The following is a 21635-nucleotide window of genomic DNA, read 5'->3' as shown; positions in this document are numbered from 1 at the left end:
TAGGTCAAACTTCAGCATGTCACCATGTGAGCGAGGCAGTTTATCAGGCTTCACACAGCTCCCTCTGGAGCCTCAAAAGGAGTTTCCCTTTAACATGAGCTTAAGTACAGAGCAGCCAGTTTCTCTCCAGCTTTACTCACCTCAAAGGTGTGGTCGAGCCTGTAGACGGGGACAGAGTTGATGGCACTGACCACCTCCAGCACACCGTTAAAGTTGTTGAGCTCCTGGAAAACCTGCAGAATCTCTATGACCCGAGCTAACACGGCCACCCTCTCTTCCAGGTTCATCGTCTCTACAATACACCTGAGAACAACCGACACACACACAGTTAGATGTTTCCTCCTCTAAGGCCAACTCTGGATTTTCTTGTGAATGAACCATCTGAATCCGTAGACTCACTTCTCGAACCACAGCGTGAGGTTGGTGGTGTGACGGATCATGCGCAGCAAGTTCGGCGAGTTCTTCTCTTTGTCCTCTTTGGTCCAGACGCTGCCGACCAGCTCGGACGGCCGCACAGCTCTGCGGAGGAAGCGGGTTTTTATTTCATAGACGTGCAACACGAGACACAATCGCAGAGAAACAGCAAACCAGAGGAAGTTGATACAAATCTCACATAAATGTCTCACATCCATCATATTTATCCACTTCATCCACTGCTCGGTCACAGTGACTCACCTGTAGAGCTCTGATTCGAGCAGAGTCAGCTGGCGGGCGATCTCTATTGGATGAAGGGTCATGAGGTCAAATGAGTCCACCTGGCCCGCTCTGCAGATGTGCCACTCGATGGGAGGAGGCGGGCTCTCGAAGGTGATGTTGTGACTAATACCGTTTGACTGCGTCTGCAGCTTCCTCTTGATGATCTTATTGATGGACTCGACCCACTTTCTCATCGACTTGCCTGCAGAAGGAAGCAGTGTGTAAAAAATATGCTTTCTACAACAGGAGATTTATTAGTTTCTATTTCACTCATTGGTTTGATCCTCATCTCTGCTTGGGTTGCTTTTAAAACACTTTTAACAAAATAATCTTTCATGTTCCAAATTGAGCGTATCCATCGTGTGCAGTTCTGACCTCGCAGCTGAATTTTGCTGGTGATGTACTCCTCTAATCGACTTCTCAGCTCTGGATCATTCTCAAAATCGTAGAAATGATGTTCGACCCACTGACGGAAAACGTTGAGAACCCTGTGAACAAAGACACGTTCCAGTATTAATGTTTTATCCTCCACTCATGTTTCACACACACTTTCAACTGCCAGCGTTTGTAAGGAAACTGTGCTCTGAACACATTTTTTTTTTTCCATTTATGTACAACTGCTCAGTAACACAACAGGAAATAAACATTTTCACCCCCTCGAGTGGCGGAACATTTTTACTGGTTTACCACCCACGTTTTTTTAAGATTGTTTTTCTTTTTTTTTTCTTTTTTTTGGCATTTTGCCTTTATTGGAGAGTTTGGTGGTGAAGAGGCAGACAGGAAACAAGAGAGAAGCACAGGCAATCATTCGACTGCTGCAGCTCTTCACCACCCAAATTCTACTTTTATATCAATCAAGAAATCTGAATTATGGATTATCTGACAAAGAGGTTGACAGTGTTTGGCTGGTTCCTTACCCTGAACAGTTAAAGAGTGGGTACTTGAAAACAGAAACAGCAGGAACATTTGGTGATTTAATGGCAAACGACTTTGCCCGAAGAGGTGTTTTCACCTACTTTGAGTATCCTGGTTTTAAAATAACCAGCCGGACCACAACTGAAACATTTCAGCCCACCCAAACTACGTGACAATGTCCTTTCATTTTGTCCCAATCTATGCTGAAACGCTTATTATTCTATCTAATGTGTATATGCTGCCTAACACACAAACCTTACTGATTTTTTTATCTGAATCTGTCATTGTGCCTTCACATATTAGAGAATTCATGACTGAGTTACGACCAGCAGCACTTCTAATGCAGAGGACACAGAGAATGCGTGTAACCACTGTAACTACCCACTCGTGTGTTTTAACTGTTTCTGTGACTGAAGTTTAAAGGATTTTACTGCAGCTGCCTTTAAGTACAGCAGCACTGCAGTCTGACAACGAGAAGCTCTCAGTCTTTAATGGTGCTTATAAGGCTATTCCTGACTCTGTTACGCCTTATAAGGATACAAAAGTTATTCTGTGAGGACATTCAGGCCTTAACAGGAGCGTGTTAACAGCAGAAGACAAAGAGACACAAAGTCTTTTGTGCCATTTTGAAAGGCCTTGTTAGGAAATAAGAGAAAGCAGTTAAAGGTGTTAGAATAACTAAGAACTAACGAAGAGACTCGAGGTAAGACATTAAAAAAAAAAAAACATATCTGGGCAATTTTTCTCTATCAACCAATGGTCTGATTAAGGGAAAGTTAGATTTTTAGCCTTCATAGATCATTTGAAAACACAATTCACCAGGTAACCACCTTAGAATTAAGATGAGCCCAGCAATAAACCCACAATCCCATGCTCTTAATTTGCTTTTATTTTTTACTATTCTAACTATTTTAGGGCTGTGGTGCTTAATTAATGGACAATTATTACAGCTGTGTATTCATAAAAGTTGTTTAAACAAGACCACTTCTGGACTAACATCAACAAACTCAGCTATCTGCCTGAAAATCCTTTGCTGGTTTAAATGTATTTCCTGCCTTGTGGATGTTATGTCCCTCTCTTTTCACGATGACTCAGCTGTGATTGGACAAACTGTACCTGAGCTGGACTGGCTGCACGTATTCCTTCCGGAATCTCTGGAGCTCGGCCGCCATTGGCTGGTCACCGTTCCAGAGAGCCTGTCGGTCCTCCTCAGTCGGTTCTGGCTCAGGGATCTCAATCCTGAGGAGATCAATGTTCAGACATTCAAGATTTCAGGGTACCTACAATATCACACCACTGACACATATTCGCCTGACAAGCGAAGAGAGACTGTTCTTATGACTCAGATATGAATGAATAGATGAAAATACTGCTATAAGAGCAGCTGTTCTGGCTGAACTGTACCTGTCTATCAGCAGGGTGATAAGCTCCTGTGGTTTGCAGAACGATCGGTATGTGGTGAGAAACGTGCGCACAAAGTTAGGATCTACAAACAGATGAAACACATTAGATCAACACAATAAACATCTTTGCAAAATAAACCTTTAAGTTAGTCGCACAAACTTCAGTCCATAAGCTTACCAGCATACATATGGTAGGTGAGCCTCTCTATGAGCTTGACCACTGTGCCGGCCTTAATGAGGGGGATGCCGGTTTTGCTCTGCACTTTGTCCTCAAACACAATATTCTCCTCAGAGTCCTGCACAGCAAAGCGGTAAACATCCGGGGAGGGTAGTCTTAGAGGATGCGCCTGCTCCTCGTGCTGCAGCACTGTGTCCAACATGCGATCCAAAGTGGAGCGATACTGCAGAGTCACCAGCGCTGCCATCCACGCCGCCTTCTCCTCCGCTGTCCGTGCACAGAAAACTGAGCAGTTTTCATCTTTTCCTATCAGTTCGAAGGCGTGCCGCAGTTCTACAGAGTCCTCGCGATCCACGATGCGGACCTTCCTCAGCACAAACTTCTCCTTCAGACGGTACTCCGCCCCGCTGCCCGAACCCGGGAGCCGTGAGCTCTGATTGGCCTTGCAACTTATCATCAGGCCGTCAAACAGGAAGTTGTGTCTCTCATGTTTGGCGCCGGCTCGTAAAAGTGGGCCCTCCAGGATGAACTCGCTGCAGCACTGGCCGATGTCTTTTCCCTCCCAGCCGTCGATGCTCTTCTGAATCTCGTTCATGCGTTTGATGGCTAGTTGTTTGCTACGAACCTGCCTGCTGTACAGGCGGTACATGGGCTCACTGTGAGAGATGAGGGAGGTATGAAGTCAGAAAACATTTAACCACTGAAATATCACAACTAAATAAACGCATGTAGTGGGTCTGGGCCACTGCAGCTGGACGAGCTAACTAACACACACGTAAACCAATTTCTAGCATTTGGTCAGTAACTCGTGAGCAGGACGACATACCCAGGTTTACGGCGAGGCTGGTGCTTGGCATAGATGCGCTCCACGCTACACTGAAGATTAAGCAGGGCTGTGATCGCCTGTTTCAGACATTCTCTGTCATCTTGGTCTTGACTGCGCTCCTGAAGTTGCTGTAAAAATGCCAGATGACACACACACATCAGTGTTTCTGTGCTTCATCATACAGGAGTCTATAGAAGTTTTTTCACAACAGAAAAGTTGTCGTGTCTTCGCAGGTAAAGCTCAGGCATGACTAACATTATCATGACCGGCTGTATTAGATTTAGTTGGACCAGTTCCAGAGCTCTGGTATGGTGAATGAATGTCTGACTGCAACACTTAGCAGAACAGTGCCAGTGCTAATGTTATTAGTAACACCTGCACTTTTCTTGCAATGACAAGTCAAAATGTCTGCTGTGAAAAACATCTTACAGAAGCTGCACTGCAACAACACAACAGTGTTGAATGTAAGGTGATTTTTAGACAATATTCAGACACATACGACACAGCTAACGGCTAATCAAACAGGCCACATTCAGTTCAGTTTGTTCACACAACAATTAAAATCCAGGTGCAATAATGTAAGACACAGTGGAGATTTGTGGAATGAGACAAAACAGCTAAAGCTAACCAAAGACGCTAACCCTCACCTAAAACAAACTACAGAATGGTGGCATTCAACCAGCCTAAACATCGGTGAAATAGGTAAGATACAATAAACAGAGACATGAGGCAAGTGAGAAAACGACACCTCTACAAACCACAGCCAAGCTCGCACATCTAAGTTTCTATTTTTAACCCTTTATAAGATGGTTTTTCCTAGTATTAAACATAGGAAGTATATCAGAATGAGGTGACAGAGGCTGCTGTTTATACACCATTATACATTACACACCAGGTATTCCATTCAGCTAGCTTTAGGAGACTGTAGCTGTGGAAAAGAGGCTCAGTGGGACTCTTTGATTAGAGCTGTTCACGTGTCAGGACATACCTGCAGTAGCTCAAAGTAGTGCATACAGTGGTATACTGGGACCATCATCAGCTGTGGAAGGACATACTGGACTGCTTCTTTGAAGCCTTCTGCAACTGACTGGAGACACAAAGATACATGAGAAGCGTTAGTGATGGATCAGTGTGACGACATTGTGAACAGATTTGATCCAACCAGCATGTGATCGAGAGACTTGCACTCTTTTGCTTAACTTTCATTTTCACTTCCGAATGAGTATTAGATAGATGACTGGATGTGTCAAAGCCTGTCTGAAGCTTATTGTGAAGACGTATCTGGTTTTATTCACACGTTCACATGGTGAGTGAAATGTGATCAAACTGTTAGTTTACAATCTGTATATCCCATAAAATACAACAATTGAGAGTTGAAAAGAGTATTCGTCACCTCAAAATACTGCAAAAGTTCACAAACAAAGAGAAGAAGACTGTGAAGACAAGGGCGACTGAAATGTGCATCTTTCAGTCTATAAATGAGGGTGATGGAGGACAGAGGGAGGGAGAAGCGGTTGACCGAGTGAGGCTTCAGGGTAACCGGAGAGGAGGCCGTCATAGTATCCATTTAAATCTCCTGTTCCCCTGATAGACGACTCAGAATCAATATGCTACAACTCAGACTCCACAGCAGCGGCCACCCTGTCTGTGAGGGGAGGGGAGGAGATGAAGAGGGTCTGTGTGCATGGAGGAGAAAGACATCAGCTGCCTAACGCGCACTGATGGACAGTCAGGGGAACAATGACCTAAGTTTAGATCATGTTATTGATACGTCAGCATCCTGCAGCTTTACAAACTGCCTGCGAGCGTTCGGGCTACACGTTCAGATGCTTCATAATCTGCTCTCTGCATTTAGGCTGACTGGGTGCAATACTGGTGTTAAGCTTTTTAAAGTGTCTCCTATGGTGCAACAAATAAAGCTCTATCTATACACAAATACGAGTTTGTTTCAAACATGGTGCGATTCACCAGACATCGTTCATTATTATTTAAATGCAGTTGTGGGTGATAACATTTTCACGACAGATGCCCTGATCAATTTTTAAGAGGATACCAAATGCCGATCGTCTAGGAGCCATATACACAGCGGATACCGATCATTTGTTCTGTTATAGCAGCTGGTATGGCAGTATTATCGGTCAGTTTGACAGCTTTTTAGTGTATTGGATCTCCACCAGGTGGCAACATAACCTTGGCGATAAATGCAGTGACTGTACAGCGTAAAGTGAAGAACCACCAAAAGTCAATCTTGTTGGTTTCTTGCTTCGATACAGCTGATAGTGGAGTGCTCAGTTTGGGTGTCATTACAGTACACCGAGTATTTAGAAATCCCGACGGTATGATTTCAGATGCTGCTAAAATGGGTAAAACCTTATTTTATTGTTAGCCCGACTCAAAAACAAACTGACAACGGCGTCGTAGACCCTCCTCTCCGTGCACATTGCGAATCAAAACAAGATGCAGTTTTGTCAAATTTGTGCGTTTCCTGATAAATTTAGCAACTTCTCAGACCCTCGTATCTCTAAAAAGCGTTGCACGACGACGCAGTCTAAAGCTTCTGTCCACAGTGTCGGGGCCTTCTGCTGCCAGTCAGTGTGTGGATGTGTCGTGTGGAGCAGACAGGAGGATGTGCTCGCTGCAGGAGTGGGAGTTCAGCTGTAGGGAGGTATTACCAAAACAGAGTACCTGCTGAGTACCTAGAAACTTAATAAAGCACAAGTGTTGGAAAGCTGAGCGGTCACTGATTCGCTAGTCGCTGATACACCTCCCCCTCATTTAAACATGGAATAACAGCTTTGGCAGAACAATTAGAAATTAAAAAGTGAAAGTAAAGAGGAGTTTCTCTCAAACTGAAGTATTCAAGGCCAGTAAAACACAGCTGAATATAGTTGTGAAAAACAGCTGTGATGCTCGTGCTGTGCAAAATAACAGACAGCTGCTCTGTCATCAATGTGAGACGTAAACTGCCACAAAACACATCGTCAAAGGTGTCAAACAACTTAATTTGAGTTATCCTCGCTGAAAATAGTGTTCATGTTGTGTGTTCTTGATGCATCATTTTCACTCTTACATATGGATATGTGTGTCTGCTCAAAGGCCCAGAGAAACGATCTCACAGGTGATCTCAGCTTAGTGTGACGGGCTCCTGATGCGAGCAGGTACACTGGAACTGAAGTTGATATTGTGTCGGATAACACGTGAAAAGCGAGTCTCTACACGAGCATGCATCACTGTGCCAGCAGCCTAAATATAAACACACAGTGCAGTAAGTATACGGTTCAGAGCAACTATGAGAACAACGTGTTCCCACTTCACAGAGGTAAGGGGCTTCTTGAACCCATGTCGCTGCCTTTTGCCGTCTTAATTCACAGCTTATTTTCAACATGAAATGTGCCTTGGGCCACCCGCCCCCCTCCTCCCCCTTCCACCCCTCCTCCCCAGGAGAAAAATGGCCCGCAGTGTGGCTGCCTGTTCTATTTTTAAAAGGCGATGTAATTTACCCACAATACCAGACGCTGCAGAGTGCAGGGGCTGAGTGCTCGACAGACACATCTATCTGACAGAGAGCGGGGAGGGAAGGAGAGTCAAGGAGGATGGAGCGAGAACGATGAAGCACATGCAATGAGACAAAAGCTGAGGAGGCAGAGCAGAAGTGCTAATGATGCTACTGCCAGAGGTTCGACCCCCATTACAGCAAACACCATAATATGTATGAATTTAAACAGGTGCTGTGGAGAAAAGTGTGTAATGGCTCACGATGCGTAAAGAAGGCGGAGAGACGAGGAGACGAACAGCCATCAGGTCAGAGATGAAACGCAAAGTGAGAGATGCTAAAATAAGATTAGCTCATGGTGCAGAAACGGGGCAGGAGTAGTTAGAGGGGTGGAAGGTGTGTGTGTGTGTGTGTGTGTGTGTGTGTGTGTGTGTGTGTGTGTGGGAGGGGTGGGGAGGCTGGTGGAGAGACACCATTACACCATCTGCCCCTGGGATCACTGCTGACGATCTCACAGACATGCTCACATGTGCACGCCCATGTACACACACGCACACAACACACACACACGCACAGGTGGCACAGCAGCCAAGCCAAATGGATTTTTAAAGCAACACAATACATATCATGTTTGAGTGAATCAGAATCTGTAAAGCTGAAACAGTCGGTTAATTAATTGATTTATATTTTTGAGTTTCAATTAATCGTTTAAGTAGCGCAGAGGATGTTATGGAGGAGGCTACCTTTTACAATGTTTTTGGCTGATTAGGATATCCAGCCTCTCTTTTTCAAGCCAAAGTATACGGCAGAGCACGTCAATTGCTTTGTTGTTGGCTGCAAGAACGGACTCAGAAGTCTTCTTCTGCTCTTACCATCTGAGGACGTGAAGACCCAGTGGATTCACTTTATTTCTGATGGAAATGTGAGGGAAAACTTCAACTTCAAACTGGAACTTTTTCCATCTTGTATTTTGTATTACTGTTTATTCTGTAGGTTAGTCTGTTGAACTTGGTGTTAGCATGTTCCATGGCTAATGTGGCGACTGTAATCCCACAGACGAGGTGATGCTGGACTAATGTTGGAGTTCATTTGCTTGGCAATGTTGTGTCACTTTGATTAGCACCCAGAAGCTAGCTTGCTCAGCGGGTATGGGCATCAGAAGATTGCGTGCAATGCATCCTGGTACATGTCAGCACTACCAGCAGAGAAGTCAGCTTTCTCAGCCAGCATAGCACATAATGAGGAATTTAATGCCTCAATTGACTACGTTTACCATCAACACTGATTAGACATCCACATAAAACGCGGTGAAATATCCCTTTAAGAAAAATAGCAAGTGAGACAATGAAAGGAGTTCTCAAACGAATGCCATGGTGTTATCTATAGAGTGCAAGAATAAAGCTATATTCTTAACTCCTGTGCCCTTTCCTCCACTCTCATACAATGAGTACATGAAAATAAACACTGGGTGTGTGCAATCAGAGGACAGTGCCATCGGTGTTGATCTAACTGGGGTTAGACTGGCGGTTTGAGGGTAAACACAGCGAGGCCTCGACCTGAGGTACAGTGGGGCTGCAGCACGCTCAGTCAGCAGCAGAGCGCACGACTTTACCGTAGGTCTGTTAACATTAAATTTTAATATCCACTCAATAAAATGGCAGATTGATGTTTAAACCCTTGAACAGGACGTCAGAAAACCACCTCATACTGTAAATACTGGATCTGTGATGTTGCTTCATGTGAACGGTTGTACTCATTGGTCTTTGGCCTGAGAAAACACCAGCAAATATTTCATCTTCAAAGGCTGCCAAACTGCACCCCACCGAGCATAATTCAATGCTATTCTTGTGAGGAATGTCCAAATAAAACAATGCGGCAGCAGTGAATAAACTGTACACAGGACGCTGAATATGTCATGACATGCCCTCAGACGATATTGGAAGGAATTCCACCAGGCACCCAGGTTAACTTCAAAGCAGAGCAGGAACAAATACTCAAACACGCTTTGCTTGGTGTAAACACATAAATGACCTACTTGTACCTTCATATTAAAAACAAACTTTTTTTTTTCTTTTCAATTTTATGGCATTTTTGCTTTATAAGAAAGTTTACACGTGAGAATGACAGGAAAGTCGGGAGTGGGAGATACAACGGCTTCAACGGGTGGAAATTCAACGTCGCCAATTCTAACCTACCGAGTCACAATGACGCTAAGGCACAAAGCTTAATAGAAAAATGTTATATTGTTTGTAATACCTTAATATCAACTGTTTGTTTCACAGGAGTCATGATAATTACTTCAGCTGCACATCATTAAGTCGTCTGATGGGCTGGATGGCTGATGCTCAGCCTCTTTCAGCCATTTTTCCACTGTCTGTTCGCCCATCAGAAGCTAATGTGTGAACTGACTCTGTCAGCTTAACTGAGGACAATTTGAACATCTCACCTGGAAGTAGAGGCCGGCGGTTGGCCGTGCCATCAGGTTATTGAAGTGCTCGTGGAAATCCTTGCTGAGGATATCCTGAGACATGGTCTCGTAGGGGTCAAACGCCTGCTCCTGTACACACGGAGAGAATAAAGGACGATCAGACACAAGCGGTATGTCAGATCCCGTCAGCGGCTTGAATCTGAGTTGATAATTTACAGTTTTTAACATTTTGCTGGATGCAGTTTTTGAGTAAGTTTAATGACAGTAAATGCTGATTCTTATATAACTCTGGTGAGAGTGAAAGAGCAGTACCATGAAAGAAAATTAAAAGGAATAAAATATGTGTGAATGTGGAATGTGTGCTGGAATGATGCATTCAATGCAATCATAAAGGTGGGAAAATGTATACATGAATCCAATCGCGAGCCATGTATTCGATGCCACCATATACAGTTTTTTTAGCTCATGAATGTAACTCTCAACAGTAAAGACTTTGATGTTATGGCTTTTTTAACCATCAAATAAACCCAACAAATAAATCTCCAGCTGTGGAAACTAAGCTCCTGTGTAACTGTTTAATTTTCTCCGCAGTTTAACTACTAGAACAAATTTCCATGTATTGTATTCAAGGAGTTTATACTCGCATTAATGAGAAGTCAGATACATCTGGCACCACTCGTCTTGAACTGGTGAGTTCAAACGAGCTTCATACCTCTGCTAGGTCTTCAAAGCAGCTGCCCACTAGCGGATGAGGGCTGCCATCAGCCGTCATCTCCACGGCGTCCTCGATCAGTCCGAGCAGCTTCACCGTCAGCTCGTGGATGTCCAGGATGTTGCTGAAGATCACCTCCACATCCTGCACAGCGAGACAGCACGAGACAAGATGACAAAAGGTAAAACAGGTGGGTTTGGCTGCACTGAATCCTTTAACCAGATAGGAAAGAGACCAAGTACCCTATTTACCAACTTTAAAGGGAAGTCACACATCAAAGTGTTTACAGGCCTTGATAGGGAACCATCTACTCTCTGATGAGAGGCTGCGCGGTGATACAGTTGGTGGATATAGTATGCCGAAAAGAACATAGTTCCTGCATGAAACTGCTCATTGCAAGCTCTGTGGATTATCTCGAGTAACCGGCTCATGACTTCTGGAAAGAGACTTTGCCGTTGAGTTTCTCAGATGTGTTTTTTGGCACAAGCCGAGTCCAACTAGTTCTGTTATGTTCGAGCGAAGGCAGACATCTCCACAGCCGATACCTCCAGAACTTGGCAACTCACACCAAAACAATCTAGACAGACAAACAGCACTGGAGATAAGAGTAAAAAATATGTATTTCTGATGGAGGGGTGAATTTTTCTTCAGTATAAAAGAAGTCCAGTTATGGCTGTCTGTACATTCCTGGATGCACTGCAAACAAATGCTAAAAGCTAATACGGCAAACTTTCAAGGGCCAATTTTTCCTCGTAAATAAAGCAAATGTCAATGCAGCTGTCTCCATTTTGTGTGTGTGTGTGTGTGTGTGTGTGTGTGTGTGTGTGTGTGTGTGTGTGTGTGTGTGTGTGTGTGTGGAGGGGGTAATGTCAGACTTTGAAAACGCTGCCTTACACCGATATAATGACATTTAAGAAATCATCTTACCACAGGAAACCGACATTAATCAAGTTACTTAAGTACATGTAAACACACTGAGCGCCGTTAACCATAGGAGCGTGTAGCAGGGTGTTGCTGAAAGAGCTCCCATTCTTGGCCTGCCGCCCTTGAATAAATAAACACTAAAAAACAGCGGCGAGGATGAGCTCTAAACAACAACAGGCTCAATTTGCCTGAGGAAATCATTAGCGGAGCAGACGAGAACCCTAAATAGCACAGAGTGATTATTGACTCCCGAAGTCTGAGTCGAACTTCAGTCCTGTCATTATTTGATCGTAACACTTTCTTGACATCTCCCGAGCAATTTCAGATTACGCTGTGTTTCAACAGACATAATTGAGGTTATTTTTGCGAGGGCTGCAGATGTTGTTCCTGTCTCAACATAATTACATGTTCTGCATTCCACAGGGCCTCACAAAGGTTTATCCTCCTCACCCAAATGATACCACAAATTACCCAACCCAAAATATGCAAAGCCGCAGCGACCCATTAAACTCAACTTTCCATTCACTCCTCATCCCATAGACCCTCTGTTCAACTCCTTACCCCCACCCATACTTTTTCAATCTATTTAGAGCTCTTACTTGCGATATTAGACACAACGTCATAGGCAATTTGTTTGTTTGGTTAACCCTTGGAGATAAATACGAATGTCTATTTACTTGTTTATTGGAGGTCGGGGGGCCACGGGCGGTGCCTGAGGAGACGGCACACATTTACTGGAGTCTGTTTGCTCTGAATGTCTGGTCATTCATCAGAAAAGACATACCTTTAATCTGAGATAATCTGAGAGTGACTTGTCTTGGAGGAACCTCAAACTGTGAAGTCTCAGTTTCTCCTGGTACGTCATATCAAACACAGCTGTTAAGACGTCTCCTCTCCAGGTTTAATAACATAAATCAGCGCTGTGAAATCTGTTTGGGTGTTTCAAAGTGTTTCCTGATGCTGATTACCAGTTAGCCGATTACAGAGTTTCAGCTGTAATCTCTAAATGTTCTTAGGCTGGATTTGGCTGAAATGACTTTATAATTAGGTTTACAGAATTCAGTTGGAGACTTGACAGTTTGTTTATAAGCCGGCTTTGGAGTAAGCTGGCCGCAGCCGCTGCATCCGCCGCTGGGCTGGAGTACGTCTTTCTGCCTTTCACCAGTATCCAGAACCTTTAGGTGAATAACTGTGAAGGTGGGTTGTTTTACAAGAGATTATTGATTTTCCTTCTAATCTATTTCTAACCTAATAATAACACAGTGGAGCTGGCATTAATTTAAACTTGTTTAATAGTTTCTAGTAGTATATTAGTAGTCTAATATAGATGTAAACAGATGTTAAACTGTTGTCAGTTGTTTTCTGATTGGCTTTGTCACAGAGGAGTTTTATGCACAAAATATTTCAAACAGCATAAAAATATTTTTCAGTGCTTTTGTTTGCACCCACTGTTGGTTTTAGCAGTTGGAGCCTTCTCTTTTTAGCATGTGGAAAGCATGTGATGAGAGGATGAGTCACGATTAGAGCTTATACTTTGAGTATTTTGATCAGTGACTCTGCAAACCGGCATGTTTACATGAGCGACATCTGATCAAACTCCGACTGAGAAACGATTAATTCGGACAGCTTTTTAATTAACTGCGTACGTCTTCCCTACCTGAGGCGTGAAGATTTTGGGGTTGGACAGGAAGTGATGGCGGAACACTTTGATGATGAGGTCGAGCTCGCGCAGGTACTGCCGCTCCTCTGCGATTTCAAGCCTCACCAGGTCGTCGTACGTGAGCTCCCCAGAGGACGACGGCTCCTCTGTGCACTGAGACATCAAGCCGATGTCCTCCTCCTGGTCAAACATGTCCATCAACACCTGGAGACAGACAGCGGACACAATCAGTCAGCCGCAGCAAAGCATTTAATTTGTCTTTTCTGATGTCAGCTTTCCCTTTCCTCACATATACTCACCTTGTCTGCGCACATGGACACTTTGATGTCCTGCTGGCTGATTTCATAGTGCCGAATGTTGCCGACATAGTTGCCTGCCAGTTTCAGTATGTCTGCTGATATGTACTCAAGCACAGCCACAATGTACAGGGAAACATGGTAGTCCACCTTATAGCCCAAAACCTCCTATTGGGGGGAAAAACAGAGTAAAGACATTCAGTAAAACACAGGGTTCAGTCAGCAGCTCACACTCATTCTTAGTGTCTGCACTGAGGACTCCATCAGTTCAGGGCAATTCAATTAGTCTGAACCAAGCTGTCAAAACAGTAAGCTGTATTGGATTATAAATATTTCCCAGCAACAGCCGCAACTTTCTGGCACTTGAAGGCATCTCAGAGTTGACTGTAAACTGACACATACATTTCAACATACGTACTTTGGAAAGACATAAAGTGTATTAAGCATGAAGTGTAAAGCCTGACAGAGGAGATCTCTTCAGGAGTCTTTACCTTAAGCAGTGGGTGGATCTTGTCCACAGGGAGAAGTAAGGGGTTTCTCCTCTTGCGTTTCTCGATGGCTGACTGGGCGTCAGCAATCGCCCACTTATCTATAGGGTGGGGAAAGGTTTTCTGGACCCGTTCCTGGAGAGAGAGGAATTATTGTCTTAGCACTTGGAAGCATTAAGATGATTGAAAGCTGCATCGCTCACGAGTATTCAGTTAGTTATGTGGAATGATTCTGTGGCAGCACGTGTTTCCTGATAGTAAAACTTAGGAAAGTTACTGACAGTTAAACTGAAACTCCACACTTCTGTCACTTCACAGTGTATTATGAATTGATATACAGATGCTCCTCTTACCTCTACGTCCTGCACGGAGCGAGGCTGGGCCACGCACAGCATGTTGAGCAGCTGCAGGATCAGCTCTTCGATGTGCTGCAGGGCATCCTCCTTCGCCATGAGGTTTGGGTGGACCTGCTTCTGTACCTGAATGACAAAAGTATGCAAAGAGATGAGTATCAATACAGCAAGATGGTTGAAAGAGCATCCTGCAACTTAAAAACTGGCCAAAAAGATGATAGTTGAAAACCACAATCAAACCCCAAAAGAAACTCTCCTTTGCGCCTTTAACTTAAAGTGTTATGTGTGAAACTGATCGTAACACCTGGTGTGATGGACCTCAGTCAGGCTCGGGTCACATTCAATGATGTCAGGACAGCAAGTACAGACAAAGACTGACTGAAGACAACACCTTCTCTTGGTCTTAAATGGTCATATTCGTGGTTTTTGGATGCTTCAGTGACCACAAATTGTAAGTAACTGTTATCAGAGCTGGCCATTTTCAAAAGAATTCAACAAATATGTAAGTTTCCATTTATTTCACAACTGTGAAATCAATTTGAAGACAGGCATGAAACTTGGTTAATTTAAGCAATTCATCCCAGTAAACATTTGGTCACTTTTTACCAAATTTACATTATTATCAAGTGTAAGCGTAATGCACTTAGGAGAGCTTTCAATAACATATCCTCGATGCTTTCAAGAAAGCTCAGACATCCCAGAGTTGGCCATCAAACAGCAACCTTTTTAAAAGACACAGCAAAATGATAAAAAAAAAACCTTTTCCAGTCATGTGTACCTGTGAGAGGGAGGCCAACAGTCCTCTGCAGCTACGTACTGCACTGTATTGGCTAAGCCCTACACACACTTTTGAGCTTTCCAATCGCATCTGGATTCCTCTTGTAACTATACTCTACCGGCATATCAGGATTCACCAGGAGTGTGAGTCACATCACGGAGGATAAACACACTTTAAACTGTGTGTACCTGTGACTTCTGTAATGGGAATTCTTGTTATTCATCTTCTCTGTACTTAATCATAAGTATTCACTGTCTTTAAGCCAAATGAACAACCATATCATATGATTAGGTGCGTGCGTATGTCATAATCTGCTGACCATGTAACCACGTACAGTATGTTATTATGCACTGATTAAGTGAACCTTGTGTCCTGATTGTACAACACATTATGACGTGCCTATTGTGCTGACATTGTTCTGATGATAGAACAAAGTCATCCTGTCTACAAAGATAATATATTGTATATAATCTTTCAACTTCTCTTGCTCCGGGCTCTTTCTTGTCATCTCACACTTGAGAAAACAAGAAGGGAGTCCGTCTGCAGGCGTCAGAATAAACTCACAGAAAGACAACGCCAAGTTTGTTCTGGCAATTTTGTACTAAAAAGCACAGAGTCGTTCGTTGTCTTTCTGTGAGTTTATTCTGACGCCTGCAGACGGACTCCCTTCTTGTTTTCTCAAGTGTGAGATGACAAGAAAGAGCCCGGAGCAAGAGAGATTGAAAGATTATATACAATATATTATCTTTGTAGACAGGATGACTTTGTTCTATCATCAGAACAATGTCAGCACAATAGGCACGTCATAATGTGTTGTACAATCAGGACACAAGGTTCACTTAATCAGTGCATAATAACATACTGTACGTGGTTACATGGTCAGCAGATTATGACATACGCACGCACCTAATCATATGATATGGTTGTTCATTTGGCTTAAAGACAGTGAATACTTATGATTAAGTACAGAGAAGATGAATAACAAGAATTCCCATTACACTTCAAAGACAGAAAAATAACATTTTCAAACAATCTGGTCCCGACATCAACATATAATGATTTTGCAAAAACATGAGTCGTGAAAGCAACACAAAAAAAAAAAAAAAAAAGACATGCATTTTAAAGGTCTATCCTGGTGCTTTATCATGTCACCCAGGCTTTCTCAGGAGCGGGACTCCTGAGGGTGGAACCAGCCTGACAGAAGGTGTGGTTTCAGGTGCAAACAGCAAAGAAGGTGTGGCATCATCAGGTCTACGAGCAGAAAGAGAAGAACACCCCCCAACCGCCCTCCAACCTCCCAAAAGTTGTCGTCATTCGGGCCGTGCCCTCTTGCAGGAATGCTGTCAGTTGAGATACTATTATAGCACCCTAAGCAGACGTAGAGGGGGAGAAAAAAAAAAGGCTGTGGGAGAGAAAGAGAGGAGAGAGGTGGAGAGAAAGAGAGCCTAACATTTACTCTCTGCACACAAAAGCCAGGCCTGTTCACATGCTAGTGATGGAATTACCCTGGCATATAGTAGAGTGGGGCATTATGATGACAAAACATTGCCCCCGGATTAAGGAATGTGAGAGGAGAGTTAAAAGGTCAGCGCAGACTGAGCTTCGCGCATTCTTGTGCTCTGACTTAACAGAGATGCAACGGCAGGCAGGATGTCCCTTCTGTCTCAAGTTTGACTTCATCTGTCCGAGATCAAATCGGAAACCGGTGGAAAGAGAAGACGGTGGAATCCTCACTTTGGGGATTACAGAGCGACCCTGTTTTCATGGACAAATTTTGGATTGCTTAACGACACTCAGACACTTTTTAAAACAAGGGGAGCTGGAAAAATGTGAAGCCACAGCTTGGCCTCGTTTACTCTTCTGTACGTCATTTCTGTTTTGATGCACACTCACAAGACTTACCAGTTATAAATAAGCCACAAGCATAAACTCTACAAGGAAAAAATACATATCAAAGCAGAAGTAGCTTTTGAGATATATCCTCTTGACCGCAAATAGGCACTTGACCAAATTCCACAGGACACCAGGAGCTGTGAGTCACCACACTGAAACTACGGGGGTTTCCCCTGACTCCATTCACAGAATAGTTGGCCCGTTTCTGAGAGGCCCACATCCAACAAGTGTCGTCTATCTCCAACAATGTCAGGATGAGAGACCGAACAACAAAAATACACAAGTCTGACTGTAATTTGAATAAAAACATAACAGAGAGTGCATGTAACTGTAACACTGCTGTAAGGTACCACAATGTTGATATACAACAGACCAAAGTCCTGTGTAAAACCTTCATTTTTTATCCTGCGTGTGGAGCTGAAACAATTAGTCAATTATTAAAGTCAATTATTAGAAAGTTCATCTGCAACAAGTTTCATAAGTGACTGATTGTTTAAGTAGGTTTTTCAAACAAAAATGCCCAAACTTATCCTATTTCTTTTGGTTTCTTAGTTTTCTGTACAAATAAACTGAATACCTTTGGGATTAATCTGCAACAAATTTTGATAACCACTTAATCATTTTAGTTTGTTTTTTGTCTAACGGTGACAGGAGAGGTTCTGATTTCTAAAATGTAAACATTTCTTTGGTTTTATATGAAAATACACTGAATATCTTTTTGGACTGTTAGCTGGAAATAAGACATTCAAACAGCTGTGATGGGCATTTGTCACCATTTTTGGACATTTTATATATCAATGATTAACTGAAAAAATAATGAGCAGACTAATTGATATTAAAACAGCCACTGGTTGCAGGCCGATCTGCTTTGTTAGCTCCCAGTGAATCTGTCAGCCGTGCTTGATGAGCGCATCTAAACTGAGGACTGAAAGCAGTGTGTGGCCATGTGCAGGTACGCCTGCGGCTCAGTGTATTTACAGTACCACTGAAACTTGATCCTAATGCGTGATAGACGTAACATGGTCTAATATAGCTGCCAGCAGATACTGAAGTAAGCGCATGCAGAGTGAAAGCAACTGAGTGGAAAAGTAGCAGGGGGAACTCCTGAGTTTGAAAAGCGGCGTGGGACAGGAGGCACTGAGGTTCTCATGGTAACAAAACCACCTTTTCCAGGTGAATTCCAGACACCCAAACACTGAAATACGCTCAAGACAACAGACTCACAAAAGACTTTGGTGCAAATGTCAAAACTTTCACCCACTGTGTGCAGCAAAATGAGCTTTTTCCCTGGTGGAAAGTAACAACGTCGAGTGAAACAACTCTAATAATGAAATCAAGCAAAAACACCAACAATTCATAGCATCCAAGCATTTTTGGCTAACTGAGCAAGTTAAACGTCTGACACATCACCTCATCACATCGATGCACAAATCATATAATAATCTGGTGTTGCCATCAAGTCGTCCTGCTTATTGTTTGGCAGCACTCCCACAGATGATTAAGGGATAATAACCTGAAAAAACATGTTGATTAATTAATCTGCTGATCGACAGAAATACAACCAGCAACTATTTTGATCATCAAGTAATTGTTTTGGTAATTTTTAAAGCTGAAATGCCAAATATGAAGATTTTCTGCTTCATTATTTCTCATGTACTTTTTCTGATATTTCACTGAAAAAAATCTATTCACAGAGGAAGTAATGATCAAATTATTCCCAATGAATGAAAACTACTGTTCCCTGCAGGCCCAAACTGGATGATAAAAATCTCTCAGAGGACAATTTTATGCATTTTGGGTCATATCATATCTTGTCTCTCGGCCCTAATTGTAATTTTAATATGTTTAAGATTTGGACGAGCCGGTGAGTGAACGCACCGAGCGGCAGGCTCACCGCCCACTCTTCCACTGCGTGCGGGCAAAGACATTAAAATGACCGGAGTCTTGATCATACATGTAAGCTTTCATGCACATCCTCCTGTGCCATGTTAAGGTGTTCAGTTTCATGGGTCAGTCCATTAAGAAGGGAAAGGCTAGCGTACAGGAAGTCCCAGCGCTCGCTCACTCTCCCTTTCCCTCCTCCTCCTCCTCCTCCCTCCTCCCTCCTCCCCCCTCCCCGTGCCTTGTTCCCTACCCATGCAGAGCGAAGCCCCCGGGGAGAGCAGATCATAGCAGCAGTCTGAGAGGTATTGATGAGCGTGTACGAGGAGGCAGCAGCAGGAGCAGGTTCATGCTACACACACAGACTGGAGCAGAGCCAAAACCAGCAGAGGGAGAACCAGGGTTCACAAAAACTACCAGGATCCACAAACACACTGAACGCTACCGTCAGTAAAATCGCACACAGAGCTCTGAAACAATCAGGTAATTAACTGATCTGCTGATCTATTCAGCTTTTCCTCACAAATCAGTTAATTGTTAAAGTCATGCTTAGACGTGAGAATATGGCGTACGGCTGCATGATTTACACGATCGATTCATCCGTGGATTATTTTCTCTGACTGATTAATCATTTAGAGTTTGACAGAAAACATTAAAAAATGCCCATCACAACTACCCAACGTACAGCAGCGTCTACAAATGATGTGTTTTATACCATTAACAGATTAAGCGGTGATGAAAATGAACCTGCAGCAGTGTACGTGTCTCTATTTGACGCATAGACCACACACAGAGCATTAAGTCATCTTCTAAAACTGATCCAAGGACTTACTAAACTGTCAGCAGGATAACTCACAGGACATTCAACAGACCATCTATCCGCCTCCAAAACAGGGTATTAAAAGTATATCATGATGCCATTTTAGCATGTTTTTAAAATCCCTTTTTGAAACTGGTGCCATAATCAAACCAAGGGGTCTGTGGAGACTCAGGTCACGAAGCGACAAATATCACATGAATAGCAGCGTGTTAGCTACATGCTGTACATTCACGCGGTATCTTAAACATCCTAACATGCTCCACCACAACACGCTGAAATAATGAGCTCTGACAGAAAACAATGGAGCAGACGGCTCGTAAGTGAAAGTGAAGGGGAAAAAGAAAATCTGATCGTTCAAGTGGAAAAGTACACGCAGCATTTCTCAAAATCTCCAAACCACACACATATTACCCCGAAAAGCACGACATCATCAAAAGCATTAACGGTGGAAACTGACACACATTTGTTGACGCCGGGTTCATGCGTCGAGCAGCTGATGCGTGCAGGTCACCTTGTTTCGCAGCTTGCACTGAGCTTTGTGTAGTAAAAAGAAAAAAAAACCATGCACGTCTTAGCCATCACACACACACGGATCAGGTGTTGATGTATGTGCTGGTGGTAAAAGAGCAGAAAAGTTGGAGGTTATAACAGAGGCCTGACGGTGTTAATACAGGGTTAACATTTCTAATTCAATTGATTATTCTCCTGGCTGTGTACATGGGGCTGCATCAGGCTCAGGTTGCAGGTAATGTGGCTTGTGTGTGTATGTGGCACAGAGGTGGGGGGTGGGGCTTGTTATTATACCCGAGCATGTGTCACTGTTTGTGATTCATGCCATGACATCATCTGCCATTACAACCAGACTGTCTGGGGAACCATAGGGCAGAGATCAACTCTAAGACAACAGGCACACACACACGAGCTCTCCAGCACACACACACACACACACACACACACACAGGCACAACACATGCATGGTGCAGACATGCAAGACACACACACACACACAAAATGATTAATAATATAATCCTCTGGACACGCGCAAATAGAAAAAACCTGCAGCAAAAAACACACGAAACATGCGCTGAGACAGACTGCAGACGACATACACAATGCAGAATAAAAACTCACAACCACAGACACATGCACGCACACACACAGGCACACATGCACACACAAGCACACACACACACCTCCCCTGACATTTAGCTGGCCGTCCTCACATTCACATGAAGACAATGGCTGGTGGTCATGCCGTAGACAGCACGTGGCCTCGCCGTGGCCCCAGTCTGACCTGACCCAGTGACCCCTGCCGGCCCCGCGTCTACCCATCCTCCGTCCAAGGCCCGTCTGAGGACGAGCGAATGGTCACAGACGTGATTCAATATTGTAGGAGGGGTGGGGAAAGTGCGAATTAATCAGGCCGGTTCTCTGCCCGTGCTCCTCTCTGTGGACAGTCTGCGGCTGGTGCACAGGAAGCGCGGCCTGCTGCCACGAACATCCTGTCCAATCAACACGCAGCACCCATCCTGAAGACTTGACAACACGCTGCAGATTGTGTCACTTCCTCTGTAATATTTTTATTCGCTTCAATTAAAGAGGTGACTACTCCTGTTAGGGTGAAGCTCTGAGGCTGTGTTCACTTTGACTGCAGGCAAAGTCAGTTGTTTAAGACAGACTGTCCACACTGTCACTGTCCATCAACTCGTCCTCCACACAGTTGCACTGTCTGTCTGCTGCGACAGAAGAGGCCGGTTCCTGTTCGGCCGCTGTGATGCACTTCCATCACTCCGGATTCTCACAGCACGATAGTCCGGACTGCGCTGCATCTGTAGAAATCTGATTGGAGTCGCATTTCAAACCACCTCCAAATGTGGTTTGGATCTGATTT

General features: G+C 43.8%; 1 protein-coding gene across 1 annotated transcript in view; it reads right to left on the bottom strand.

The window, feature by feature from the left end:
- Nucleotides 1-21635, bottom strand: part of sos2 (son of sevenless homolog 2 (Drosophila)) — a 32890-nt gene that overhangs the window by 5543 nt on the left and 5712 nt on the right. Inside the window, exons 2-16 of the mRNA XM_076747991.1 lie at nt 14373-14498; nt 14023-14154; nt 13535-13699; nt 13233-13439; nt 10652-10795; nt 9958-10068; nt 5007-5105; nt 4019-4146; nt 3193-3848; nt 3016-3097; nt 2728-2850; nt 1072-1184; nt 676-898; nt 400-519; nt 141-303 (exon numbers count right to left, since the gene is read on the bottom strand). Coding sequence (XP_076604106.1) covers nt 141-303; nt 400-519; nt 676-898; nt 1072-1184; nt 2728-2850; nt 3016-3097; nt 3193-3848; nt 4019-4146; nt 5007-5105; nt 9958-10068; nt 10652-10795; nt 13233-13439; nt 13535-13699; nt 14023-14154; nt 14373-14498 — 2592 coding nt within the window. The remainder of the gene's footprint in view (nt 1-140; nt 304-399; nt 520-675; nt 899-1071; nt 1185-2727; nt 2851-3015; nt 3098-3192; nt 3849-4018; nt 4147-5006; nt 5106-9957; nt 10069-10651; nt 10796-13232; nt 13440-13534; nt 13700-14022; nt 14155-14372; nt 14499-21635) is intronic.

The sequence above is a fragment of the Chaetodon auriga genome, chromosome 14, assembly GCF_051107435.1.
Source record: "Chaetodon auriga isolate fChaAug3 chromosome 14, fChaAug3.hap1, whole genome shotgun sequence".
NCBI lineage: Eukaryota > Metazoa > Chordata > Actinopteri > Chaetodontiformes > Chaetodontidae > Chaetodon > Chaetodon auriga.
This window is presented reverse-complemented; position numbering and strand designations above follow the sequence as displayed.